Genomic DNA, 13,788 nt, shown 5'->3' on the forward strand with positions numbered 1-13,788 from the left:
TTCAAGTCTCCTCAGCTTCTTTTGAGAAGACAGCGAACTGTCACCTTTTTCTTCTTCTTCTTCTTATTTTTCTTCTCCTTCTTTCTGTAATGGCTTTCAAGCTCTCTCTTCTTCAGCATTACTGAGAGTGAGAGAGAGACTGAGGAAGAGATATTCAGATACCCAAGTGCATGCAATGGAGTTTGATCTGGAGAACCCATTAACATCGTCCCAAGACCTCCACTCTCATGCAGTTGCTTCGCTTTTTCAAGCAGAAAATCATCACATGCCCTCCATTGACTACTGTGGAAGTCTAGACTCTGTAGATTGTGATGTTTCGTTTAGAAGACAGGCCATCTCTTCCATTTTGCAGGTAAGTGGTATTTCTTTCAAAGATTTGGATTGTTTGGTGGTGTTTGATACTGATTTAGATTGTGGGTTTCAGATGTCTAGCAGCTTTGACCCGTTTCTCTCGTATCTCGCCATTAATTACCTCGATCGGTTCTTATCCAGGAGCGAAATGCCGGTAAAGATGCGTATTTTCTATCGTTTTCTTTTCTGTTCTTGTGCGAGAAAATGTTTGGGAACTGTGTTTTCATGACATGTTCGGCTTTTGAGGCAGTGCTTTTTTGGTTTTCCAGCGCTAAAACGAATGCAATATTTTTGCCTTAAAAGAAAGAAAATTACTTTGGTTGATCCTTACCCAGCAATGGTTTGGATCGTTACAAGATCTAATAGATTTTGATAGATTTTGCAGAGTGAAAAGCCATGGATCCTTAGGCTTCTTGCTGTCTCTTGCGTTTCTCTGGCTGCAAAGATGAAGAAAACAGAGTTTTCCCTCGCAGATTTCCAGGTAAAATCGCAGTTCAATCTCATTTTTCATCTCCTTCTCTCCGATGATCACTCAACGTCACCGTTTTGGGTGTTTCTGAATAGGGCGAAGGAGGCTTCATCTTCGATTCAGAGACGATAATGCGGATGGAGATTCTCGTTCTCGGATCCTTGAAATGGCGAATGCGCTCAGTCACTCCCTTCTCCTTCATCTCCTTCTTCATCTCCTTATTCAAACTCAAAGACCCGCCATTGCTGGAAGCTCTCAAAGCTCGAGTCACAGAGATCATCCTCAAATCCCAAAAGGGTATCATACGAAAAACCCCATTCACAACCCAAAAACACAAACATCCAAAACCCCATTAACAAAAAATCTCCATTTTTGTTGCAGAAATCAAGCTTTTGCAGTTCAAGCCATCCATCATCGCCTCATCGACCCTCCTCTACGCCTGCCACGAGCTCTTCCCACTCCAATTCCCGTGCTTCATGACCGCAATTTCCAATTGTCCATATGTAAATAAAGTAATCAGGCCCCTCTCCCCTGCTCCCATTTTCCTCTTTTTCCCAAATTATTCACTGTATTGTCCTGATTTTTTTTTTCCAGGAAAACATGCTGTGTTGCTACAGTGCAGTGAGGGAGATGGAGATAAAGGAGTTCGACAGCTTATACGGCGTGGTTTCGAGCTCGAGCTCGCCGGTGAATGTGCTGGACCGGCACTGCCTGAGCTCGGAGAGTGAGAAGAGCCACTCAATGGGAGCAGAGAGCGACGTGAAGAGACGCAAAATCAGTGTATTTCTGTAAGGATAACAGCGCTGAGGCCTCCTGAATCAACAGCTAATCGTTGGTCCACTGGACAACGACCTCGTTTGGAGGGTTCAAAGAACGAAAAGCAAAGAGAAGAAGAGGGAAAGAGAGAGAAATGGAAATGTCATTAGACCAAATCACTGTTGCATGATCTCTCAGTACGGCTTCTTTACTCTCCTGCCAGAAGGGAAAAAGCGAGGAGAGAGAGGAGAGAGAGGGAAAATAGAGTTTATTTCTTTTGTTTTCTTAGGAATCAAACAAGGACGATGCCTACCAGTGAGGTTCTTTTTGTTGTATCTCTTATTTTAGTGGGGAAATAATAGTTTTGATAATAAAATAATTTCCTTTTTGCAAAATGATTTTTCCAAATATATATATATATATATATATATATATACTTAGCTTGAACACGAACTTGTGAAATCTAAATCTAATATATTTATCTAAAAAATTTAAAATAATTAAGATTTTTCTATCAAAATTATTATCATTCACTATTTAGATATTGTGTTTTAATGATATAAATATTATTTCTTATTACCTAGAAAATCCAAAAATATTTTTAGGTTTCTATTTTTATTAGAAATAGAAAATTTTGGCCCCAAAACACTTTTAGTAATTTTAATAAAAAAATAAATTTTTGTGAACTTACTCCCTAGAAAATGGATTGACAATGTTAAGTTTTCAAATAAATTTTTATTTTATAAAACATAGTAGAATTATTTACAAAATCATTCTTAAAAATTGATTTTTTTAAAACTATTTTCAAAAATATTATCCATCTTAAAGGTTTCAAAGGTTCAAATTGAAAAATGTTTCTAGCTTGAAGCATGATGAAGAGCCTCTTTGCATCATAGAAAATTACTAGACAAAGAAAATAAAAAAATCCTTGCTTTTAATTAATTATAATAAAAATTCTTCACAAAATTTAACATTTTTATTCCTCCAATTCAATATCTTTAATTTCTTCTTCCCTACTTTTCACAAAACTTTATAGTTATATTTTGGTTTCAAGAAAAATTGAAGTAAAATGTGAAGGAAAATTAAATTTAAAATTAATAAATTATTTTTATATTCTACTTTTTAAACTCGTTTTACAATGATATATAAAGAGTATATAATATGAAAATGTATGAATTTTCAATTAATTTTAATTTTATTTAAAAAAATTCATATTTTTTACATTAAAATCAAATATGAGAAAACAATTTTTTTTTTTTTACATAAGGTTATGTTTGATTTCGAAAAAATATTAAGAAAATGAAAAAAAAAATGTTAAGAAAAATATTCTTTTCATATTTGATCGCGTAATAAAAATACCAAAAATAATTAAATATAATTAAAATTAATTAGAAACGAAAGTATTTTTTAATTATTTAATCTTTATATCACATAATTATAATAAGTTAAATATATTTGAAATAACATATAAAAATAATTAATATGATTTTATTTTCTTTATGTTTTTCCTTATAATTTCCGAAACCAAGCATAAGCTAAAAGATCAAAAAGGCAAAAGGGTGAGTAAACAATAAATAAACTTGTGAGCAAAAGGTATCTACATACACTTGGTTATCAAGGTTTTAATGAGCTCAATGCAGAGATGTTGAATGCCTCCCAATGACATCTCTCTATCCCATAAATTTAGACCCTCTTTTCATATCTCTAATCTCTCTGCTCAGAGTAGAGAAAGTAACAGCACAAGGGCTGAGGACCACTTCTCCATTAATTTCCATTCCCCTTGCACTAAATACAAAGCTTAAAGCTCCTCACGAAACTCCTGTTCATCTATAACTCTTCACTCTCCATCTCCCTATCCCTACCACTGAACTCCCCCTGTTCATTTCTCCCCCTAAATATTCAGAGAATGAGACAATCCCATTCATAATCTTTCTAGTTTTAATATGATTATAATCTACTCTTCTCTCTCTCTTTTCCTTTTTCTTCTTTTATATCAGCGGACTTGTGCTAGTGAAGAAGTGGTCCATTTCAGATATTAATTTGGAGTTTTTTTTTATGATTGATAATTATGAGCTAGAAGACACCATATTATGAGCTTGTGTTTTAATAATTATATTGACTAACCTAATTATAACTCTAATATATTTCACTTATTATATATCAATTAATTTTCAAAGAAGGTCCAAAGTTTCGTCTAAAGGACAATGACCAAGTTCGAGGAGGGGGAGCCAATGAAAAATCAATCAACAAGGGACCATTTTCCATGGCAACATGATCCATAGGGATTTTTCTCTTCCAACGGCCATCAGGCCAGGCATTATTCTTTTGTTTTAATTTTATATTCTGCTGTCACACATTTTTCTACACGTAGCATCTAGAATGGCGTAGGTGAAAGCTGTAGCAGAGCCAGGTAGCTGGTATGACTGGAAATGAAGATAAAAAAAAAAAAAGTTGGTACTGAATTCTGACATTTATGAACACAGTTGTTACATGTCTGACCTATCGTCCTTCGAAATTCAAGGACTATGGTTTGAAAACTTCACCCTTGGCCACCATTTCTCTACCAAAAAACAACTCTAATGGCATTATAAAATTCCTCAGAGAAAAGGCTCTTTGACTTAGAAGAGAAGTGGGTACTTTACATATTAGGGTTGTAGATAAAAACATTGGAATCTATCTCTTTTCTACTCTAATTGGTAGTAGTTGATGATTAGCTCACACCGGTCATCCCGGAATGATTTTTCGAGTTCAATAATGTGCGTAGAATTTTGTGTTCGGTCGGTCCGTTATTAAATAGAATTTTTTTTGTTATTAATATGAATAATATAATCATTCTGGGGGATTTATTGGCTGTTATACACTAATGTTTTTGCATTTTGGTTTGAAAAATTGTTGCCAGAAAACAGAAGTTGAGATCGAGAGGAGGTGTTATTTGAAGAGCTTTCAATAAATGAAGAGTATCTACCACTTCTTGGAACCATGAACATCTGGACAACTGGTAGAAGTTTACATTGAAGAGCGACTGGCAGACTCGGAAGCTACGAATATAAAAAGAGACATTCTTTGGGCTCCGCTCACCTCTGATTTTGCGACAAACATTGTCTCAATTTTACATATGTTCTGACATGGTGTCTATGCCTTGGTGCAATGAACAAGCATTCATTGTTCATTTCTTCCAAAACACAATAAACAATTAGCTGAGAAGCGCTTCTACCTACTACCAAACATTTAATTATTATTGAAGCTTTCAAGATTGTTAGAGTAGAGAGTGTTTGATATGTTTTCTTTTTAAAGCATTTTTAGTTAAAATGTTTTCTTAATCTAGAAATGTTTGTTAAAATATCATTCTATTTCTTCATCATATACTATAAATGATTTTTTAAAAAAAATTTATAAAATCTTAAGGGTCTAAGTAGTAAAAATCTGTTTTTTGTTTTTTATTTAAAAACACAAAATATAATGTTTTTAGAAAATATTTTATATCATTTTTACTTGCTTTCTAATGCTAATTTATAAAATAATTATATAAATATATATAATGATTAAAAATAAAGTATTTAATGTAAAAATTATTTTTAAAATTATTAAAAACATTTTAAGTTCCAAATAAATTTTTGTTTAAAAACTATTTTTCAAAAATAGTGACCAAACAAAGCCTAAATTTTGTCAAACAGACCTAATCCATCTTTGGAAACTTTTTTTAAGACTGTTTCTGAATTGCTATTGGACATGTTTATGGGGTCTCAAAATTATCTGATTTTAGACAAAAATGATGGGTTTTTTTTTTCCTATCTGCAACAAGAGGGCAGAAGCCCATATGAAATAATAAATTGAACGCGAGTGCTGTGCTGGGGTGGAGAAGAATCTTGATTTCAGGGGCAGTGCTGAGGGTGTTCAGAGAGCCATTAAGTGGTGGTTGCACTGCAGAGGTCACATGAAATCCGAGAGAGAAAAGCAGTGAGTAGTTCTCAATGATAAGTTTCCAAAATTCATCAATGCAGGGGTGGGGATTTGGCTGCAGCTTCCTCGTCTCGGCTCTTTCTTCAATGTAATGTGTTTGGAGTGTTTTTAGTCGAAGGGGTTTTCAATTGAAATGTTTCTAACGGAGGTGTTTATTTTGAAAGTGTTTTTAAGAGATATACACTTTCTACTATGTGTTTGATAATGTTTTATTTGAAAAGTGTATTTAGCAATGTTTTTAAAAGGGATAATTATGTTTTCAACTCATATAGATTCATAATTAAGATAAGATCCTCAAATCACATATAATTGATGATAAGGATATGAGATAGTAATCGACAAAAATACTCACTTAACTCATTTTTATCTTTATTCTACTACTTGCCACTATTTTTTCTTATTTAACCATTTTTTGATTTTTCATTATTTTTTTAAACCCTTTTATAAATAATTGAAAAATTAACATTATTTTTTATTTTTAAATTATAAATAAACAAAAATTATATTAATGATTCAAAGACTATTTTGAAAAATACTTTCTAAAAAAAATATTAATTTAAATAAATAAAAATTATTTTTTACATTTATTTTTATCTTTTACATTTAGAAGTAAATAATTTAATGATTAAAATGTCATTTAAAATAAATATATTCACTATTTTAATTTTTTTTATACTAAAAAGTATTTTTTTTTACTATTATAAAATAAAAAGTTAAATTTTTTAAAATTTTCTTCCTTCCTTATTTTAATAACTTTTTTAATATGACTTTTAGTAATAAGTTATATGAAATGTTACAAATTTGTTTATTAAGGATTTTTTTTTAATGATTTGAATTAATTGAAAAATTAAAATAAGAAAAAGAAAAAGAAATAAAGAGGATGGATGAAGAGTTTTTATTTTAAGTACTCAATTAAAATGTTTTCATATTACCTAATTTTAGAAGTGGATTATATTAATATATAGTAGAAATTGAATTTTTCTTATATAAAAGGGTTGAAAGGTATATTTACTTATTTTAGATGAAAACAAGTAACTAAAAATTATATAGATTATATCTGAGTTTGGTTTTAAAATATTTTTTTAGCTTTTTTTTAAAAAATAATTTTTATTTTCTATATTGTCTCTTTTTGAAAATACATTTAATTAAAAAATGAAAACTATTTTTAAAAATGAAAATTGAAAACCTTGTTTAATACTTTTTTTTATATGAAAAAAAAAATTATTTATTACAATTGTATTACATTAACTATATAAGGAAAATGTATTAAGTATACAAAGGCGTACAAGGCTACCATTTGTGAAATATTATAATAGATTATGAGTCATTCCTTTATTTTTCTTGTCACTCACGAATTGTGCATATATGTCATGCACTTTATTTAATTCCCGCATACAAATTCCAATAATTATATTTGGGGGAAAAATTTGACATTAAGTCATCCACCATCTTCTCAATTAAACCATTAGAAATATGGTCAAACACTCATACGTGGACATGGACACATAACTTAAGAGGGATATGAAATTTGTGTCATTGTAGAAAGATATTACACTAACTCTACAAGGGAAATGTATTAATTGTAAAAAGGTGTACAAGATTACCCATTGTAAATTATTTTAATCAATTCTAAACCACTTTTTTTATTTTCCTTGTCACCCCAGGGTTGTACGCCTATGTCATGTATTTTATTTAACTCTTACATAGAAATTCTAATATTTTCCCTAATAATGATATTGGGGAAAAAAAATTGATCCTAAGTCATCCACCATTTTCTTAACCAAACCATTAAAAATATGATTAATATATCTACATGAACATATAACTTATGAGAAATATGAAATTTGTATCATTGTACAAGGGTATTACACTAACTGTACAAAGGAAATGTGCTAAGTGTACAAGGCTCCTAATAGGTTTTATATAATTTTAAACAATTTGAATTTGATATTAAGACGATTATTGATATTTTTTTTTCTTTTTTTACCAAACTATGTCATTGAGACATTCCCTACAAAAATTAACACATAGGGAATAAAATTAAAATCAAAATCAATCATGTTTGAATTATTCATTACAAGTAAACTAAATGAAATATATATTTTTACTATTTTACCTTTATAAACATAATTTCATTTTATCAATAGAGATTAAAAAAATCATATTTAAATGGAATTAAAAATAAACAAAAATTATTTTTATAACATTTTTATTTTTTTAAATCATTAATTTAAATTATGAAATTAGTTTTAAAATTAAAAATATTTGTTATAATTATAGTTTTGAAGATTTCATGATTTTTACCTTATTACTTTGAAAAAATTGCTTTAATAAGAAAATTTTTTTTAATGATTTTAAATATTTAAATCTTTATAGGATTAGTACTGAGAGCAATTAGGTAATTTTGGAATGGAGAATTTTTGAATATTTTGAAGACTTTAATTCAGCCAATTACCCTATTTACATTTTCAAAATTATTGGAAGGTTGACAAATTAGTATTAAAAATATTGTCTTCTTGATTAATATTATATATATATATATATATATATATATATATATATATATATATATATATATATATATATATATATATATATGTAAGTGTTTATATTATTTTTAAAATAATAAACACCATGTGTCTAATTTGCAAGTTAGAAAAAATATATATATATTTTATAAGGTATTTAAGAAGTATTTATTATATGTTTTATAAATTTGAAAAAATATAATATTTGATGATATCTAATTTACAAGTTAGAACAAATAAATAATACTAATATTTTATGAGGTATTTAAAAATTATTTAATATATATGAGAAATAATATAAGTTTGAAATAAAAAATCATATTTAAAATTATAATCATATTTATCAAATTTTTTACTAAGATTATCTTTAATTCTTTGAATATATTTATACTCATTTATTTAAAAAAATGAAAAAATAATTTTTTTTTTTTTTTTTTTTTTTGTAAACATGTTCTATTACCTTTCAAGATAAAAATTAAATAAGTTTGAAAGTCAATAAAAAAAATTAAATACCACTTTCAATAATTTTTAAATAAAATTTTATATAATATATTTTATTTGAAATTTAACTTCTAAAGTTTAACTAAAAAATTGTATTGACAATTTTCTTGTTGTGAGTCAAAATACTTTGCATTAGTATATCTAGATAAGAAAAATTATTAATATAATATTAAAACTTCCTATCTTAGTTATTTTTTTCAATAAATTTATCTTTTTAAAAATTTTAAAATAAAAATATTAAAAATTAAAAAGCTAAAAGGATATATATATAATAAAGTGAAGTGATAGTCAATTTTTAATTTTTTTTAAATATGGTTAATGTAGAAAATATAAAAAATAATTAAAAATAAGAGAAAAATATAAATGAAAGGGTATTATAAATTTAAAATAAAAAATGAAAATTAAACTAAAAGATAAAAAATATTTGGATGAAAAATCCCAAAAATTTTATCATTGCTTATAATAAGAGCAAAAAAATTCAATATCTTTAAAAATGAAAAACCAAAAAACATTATTACTTTTTATTTGACATAAAATAGAAATATAGATTAGAAGAAAAAGAAAAAAAATATATAAATGAGTAATACTTAATAAAAAATAGAAAAGAAAAAAAAAACATAAAAAAAGTTGAAATTCATGCTCATTTGTGTCTATGTAAGGGTTAAGGGTATTTTAGGGATTAATGAAAGACAATATACTTCATCTTAATTTTCATACTTTATTTGGGTTTTAAGCTTAAATATGCATGATATATGGACCAAATGTTAATTTTTGGACTCAAGTGGGCCCAAAACACAATTCTCCCTTTTAAAAAAGCACTTTCATTCTAAAAAATAAAATATTTGATAAATTTTTTAAAAAATTAAAAAATCACTTATGTTACTTATTAGAGAAACGTTTTATAAGTGATTTTCCCAAAAATCACTAAAACCACTTTGAAGAAAAAAAAAACAATATCAAATGCACTTATATAGTATTTGATTTTTTAATTTAACTTTTTTTTTTCTACTTATTACTTATTTAAAAAAAAAAATTGTTGAATAAAAAAATCAAAATATTTAACTTTTTACTAAATGCTAAAAATAAATTTTGAAACAATTAAAACGCAATCTCAACCCAAACTATTATTTTATTAATACTTAATACTTAACATAAAGAAAATAATAAAAAAATAAACATTTAAGTTGAATTTAAAATTAAGTTAAACTAAGTTTCATTTAGAATTAAGTAAAAAAATAAACATTATTGGATTTGATAGAAGTATTTCTTTATAGAAATGCTTTTAAAACAATCATTTATCAAATATTTTCTAAGAAGTATTATAAATGATTTTTTAAAATATTTTTAAATTTTTGTCAAGCGTTTTATTTTCCTTTACAAATACTTATTATATTAAAATTACCTTCTAAAAGTACTGCAAAACGGACTCATATTTCTTCTACGCTGGAGCTAAGGCCATGGCTTTGGCATTTACTCTTGATTTCTTCTATGCTGGGGTCGATGAGTATGGGCCTTGTCAAAGCCCACATGGATGGGCCATGAGGCCCTTTGCCAGCTATTTGTTTTTGGAATCAACTCTCTTGAAATGGTTCTCCAACGTGGTATCCTCAAGGCCTCCCTTTTAAAAGTGATCATCCTGAAAGTGCTTTCATGTTGTAACACTTTTATTGATCATAATACTTCTGGTAGATATACTTTTAAACATAAGGCAGGGTTTGATTGAGGCAAAAACATATAATCCTGGGTCGGAAACAAATGATTCGATCGATGATGAAGAACTATATACAATTCTTGATTAGGTTCTTGATCTTTGATTATCCTAGGTAGGTACGTACATTGTTTGGAAGTACTAGAGCTCTCAGATTTTCCTATAACACTGTCTTAATTTTACTCAAAGGACTGGAAGTACTCTTGGATTCTCTCCTCCTCAAACTATGTTGTTTTATTCAAAGAGATTTCTTTGTGTACTATATGATCCTGTCAGTACCTGTTTCCAAGCTTTGCTGTTATTTTATTCCCTTATATTTATTGGGTCTTTCTTTTTATATATATATACTTAACCAAGACCTAGTAGAAAATTAAGAAAAATACAAGAGTATACCAACACTATATAATCCATTAATTAAAAAAAACATAAGTATAATAGTAAAACTCTCAAAAGCCTTTGTATATATGAATATGAAAACCCGACACGTAACATCTTAAAAGCATTCAAAGCGAAGTGTAATAAAATTGATTTTGACGGCTTCATAATTCAACATACAATATATCGGTCTAATTTCTTTTATGATAATTATGAATTAATGCATCATTAATTTCTGAGTTGATGATGTAAATTCAAAAGTTGGATTTCTTGAGTTCGGTGGGTTTAACTTTTAACTTTAACTTTAAAAACGGATCAGGGTCCTATTCATTTTTGAAAAAGGAGGACCACTTGTAAACCAAGCTACTTTTCCACACATTAAAAGATTCTAGAGTATATTGACTGGAAAAATACCCTTCTCTAGTCTAAGTTCCCACTCTACAGTAGGTTTGAATATGCATTCACAAGAATAGAAACAGAAACAGATGTGGACTCACAAAGACCTTTCTTGATTATCAATTATTTTCAAAACAGATTTTTGATAACCATTTTTAAAAACAATGTGTTTTTTGACAACATATTTTAATTATTTTCACTCATTTTAACTTTTCTTAGGATTATTTTAAAATATAATTATACTACTATGAAAAATAATTAAAAATAAAATATCACAAATAAAAAATAATTTTAACAAACATTAAAAATATATAAAACGAGTTGAGAACATTTCAAACATAGTTTTGTTCCATAAAATATCTAAAAAATTTTGTTTTTTGTTTTGAAAACTTCCAAATCAACCCTTAAGATCTTTTGAAGATTTTCAAAACGATAGCTTTTAATGAGAGTCTTTAAAAATAGCTTTTAGTTGTTTTTAAAGGCAAAATTCTATTTAGGAATCTAAATATGAAAAACAGTTTTCTCAGTTTATTTTTGTTTAAAGATGCATATAATGAAAAAGTATTTAAAATATTCTCCATATTTTCAATCATTTCTTAGAATATTCTACAAAATACTTTCAAAACAAATTTCAAAAACAAAAAATTGTTTTCAGAAAAAAAGTTGCCAGACATGTTTTCCAAGTTCAAAAGACATTTTTTAAGAACATCAATTCTCCAAACAGACCTTTACTTTTCTTTCTACTCTAATTGGATTCATGTTCTTCATTTCAACATTATAATGTAATCCAAACTAGTTTTGTTCTTTTGATCATCATATAGATGCTAGAAACAGTTTACTTCTTGATCCATTAATTCATTATTTCATGTTGTCATTGTGTGTTTTAGACCTTGGCTTCTCTTGTAGAAACCCTAGGTTTTTTTTTGTGAGATGCTTCTTTAAAGTTCTCATACAATTAAGTTCTTGAGAATCAGAAACCTCCACATGATCAAGCAATGGAAGAACCTCATAATGAAGACCAGATTGGCCAGGAAAGGCCAAAAAACTGAACTTAAAAGGCAAAATTAGGCATATCAGAATCAAACACAAGACGAAAATCTGATCAGGAGACTAATTAGCACATAAAATTAGGCATAACTTAATCTGAAACACAAGTATGTACATCTTTAGCTTATAAAATTGAACATAGATGATCAAAACTCGAATCACTCTATTCTTTTATTCACAAATCCATAGATCAGAAGTACCCAAACGGGTAAACTACATACCTGGTTACATATATATGACTCTCTAGCTTAAACAAACTAGCTTGTTGACCAAATATCCGGGAACAGATCTGTGTCATTGTCGCAGTATGAGTCATATAGAGAGGCGTTAATGGGTGGATAATAATACTGGGTGTAGGAATCGTCTGTTAAGAAGGGTTCGGTCCAGAAATTCTCATTGGGTTCTGCAAATGTCTCTGATGAAGCTATACCCTCGTCTGCAAACCAGTTCATTTCATTCACAGCTGGCGTATAATCAAAGCTCAAGGTGGAGATCTCGCTGGAAGATGATTCTGATTCCGGGGACCTTGAGAAGCTTTCTAAAATATAGTGAGACGGAGCATCTGCATGAATATTTTCTGATTCCAGTTCTCTCTTCTGATCATCACCCTCCCGTTTTGAAGTTCCAGGAGGTTGCTGAACCACTTGAGACTTGGCCGGATTTTGCCTCTCCCTTTTCTTCAGGTGGGTGTGCCAGTAGTTCTTGATCTCATTGTCGGTTCTTCCTGGTAGTTTTTTCGCTATGGCAGACCATCTATCAATGAAAGGGAACAAATATATGAGTTAGAACCATTAGTATAGTTCTTAAATTTGATCACTAAACATTTTCTAGGGAGAAAAAAAGAAAAAAGAAAAAAATCATTTATGCAAAGATGTTTCTGTAATTTTCTTTGGATTGAATACCCGATAGCAATGGATATTAGTGAGAGATTAGAGCTAAAGACTAAGGGGATCTCCATATAGGATTCTAAAACCATTACTAGTTCTCAAATTTTCGAAAGCTAGCTTGTGATTTAACATACTTGTTCCCAAGCTCTGCGTGTAATTTCTTGATGGTTTCTTCTTCTGCTTTGCTGTAGTTTCCTCGCTTAACATTAGGTCGCAGGTAATTCAACCATCGCAGTCTGCAACTCTTCCCACATCTCGAGAGACCTGAAGAAATCCAAAACCAAAATTAGAATTCATTGATGGAATCCAAGAAAGGGCCGTTCCAATACAAGAAAAATGTGAAAAAGAAAGGAAAAACCAAGAAAAATTCTCCTTCAACTTCAAACCCTTTTGATCTTGGTTCCCAGGAAATTTTTCCTGGAAAGAAAATGGTTTCCTACCTGCAAACCTGGGAAGTTCTCGCCAGTTCCAATGGCCATATCTTTGAACATAAGCTCTTAACTTCTCATCTTCTTCAGGACTCCATGCTCCTTTCTTTCTGCCATACTTATCATAGCATGGGTTTCTCACCATCTCTGATCTCCGAAAATCTTATCTGCAAGCTGGAAGTAAGGGCCAGGAAACGAACCTAGTTCAATTTATACTTCAGAGAGTTTGAAATCAAAACGTGTATTCAAACAGTTTACACTGAGTATATCAACTATAAAACTTCACTGATGGGCCTACTGTCTTCAAGAAGATGCCATGAAATGTGAAAATAGTCAAATGTCAATCAATAATCAGCCTCATTAAAAGTTGTTTTTTTTTCAA

General features: G+C 28.7%; 2 protein-coding genes across 3 annotated transcripts; one reads left to right on the forward strand and one right to left on the reverse strand.

Moving 5' to 3' along the window:
* On the forward strand, positions 1-1,971 carry LOC117926313 (putative cyclin-D6-1). Of its 2 annotated transcripts, none has more exons than XM_034845401.1 (6): positions 1-352; positions 425-505; positions 728-832; positions 916-1,117; positions 1,202-1,332; positions 1,415-1,971. In XM_034845401.1, exons 1-6 carry the CDS (start codon positions 176-178, stop codon positions 1,610-1,612), a joined length of 894 nt encoding a protein of 297 aa, XP_034701292.1. In that variant the 5' UTR covers positions 1-175; the 3' UTR covers positions 1,613-1,971. The 2 variants fall into 2 exon arrangements, with proteins under 2 accessions (XP_034701292.1, XP_034701293.1); XM_034845402.1 differs by having other exon boundaries at positions 737-832.
* A 10,211-nt stretch (positions 1,972-12,182) lies between these two features.
* On the reverse strand, positions 12,183-13,605 carry LOC117927020 (transcription factor MYB15-like). The gene is made up of 3 exons (XM_034846383.1): positions 13,419-13,605; positions 13,113-13,242; positions 12,183-12,844 (listed from the first exon to the last, which is right to left on the reverse strand). Exons 1-3 carry the CDS (start codon positions 13,549-13,551, stop codon positions 12,349-12,351), a joined length of 759 nt encoding a protein of 252 aa, XP_034702274.1. The 5' UTR covers positions 13,552-13,605; the 3' UTR covers positions 12,183-12,348.
* Between the last annotated feature and the right edge of the window lie 183 nt (positions 13,606-13,788).

The sequence above is a fragment of the Vitis riparia genome, chromosome 12 (genome assembly GCF_004353265.1).
Source record: "Vitis riparia cultivar Riparia Gloire de Montpellier isolate 1030 chromosome 12, EGFV_Vit.rip_1.0, whole genome shotgun sequence".
In the NCBI taxonomy this organism is placed as follows: domain Eukaryota; kingdom Viridiplantae; phylum Streptophyta; class Magnoliopsida; order Vitales; family Vitaceae; genus Vitis; species Vitis riparia.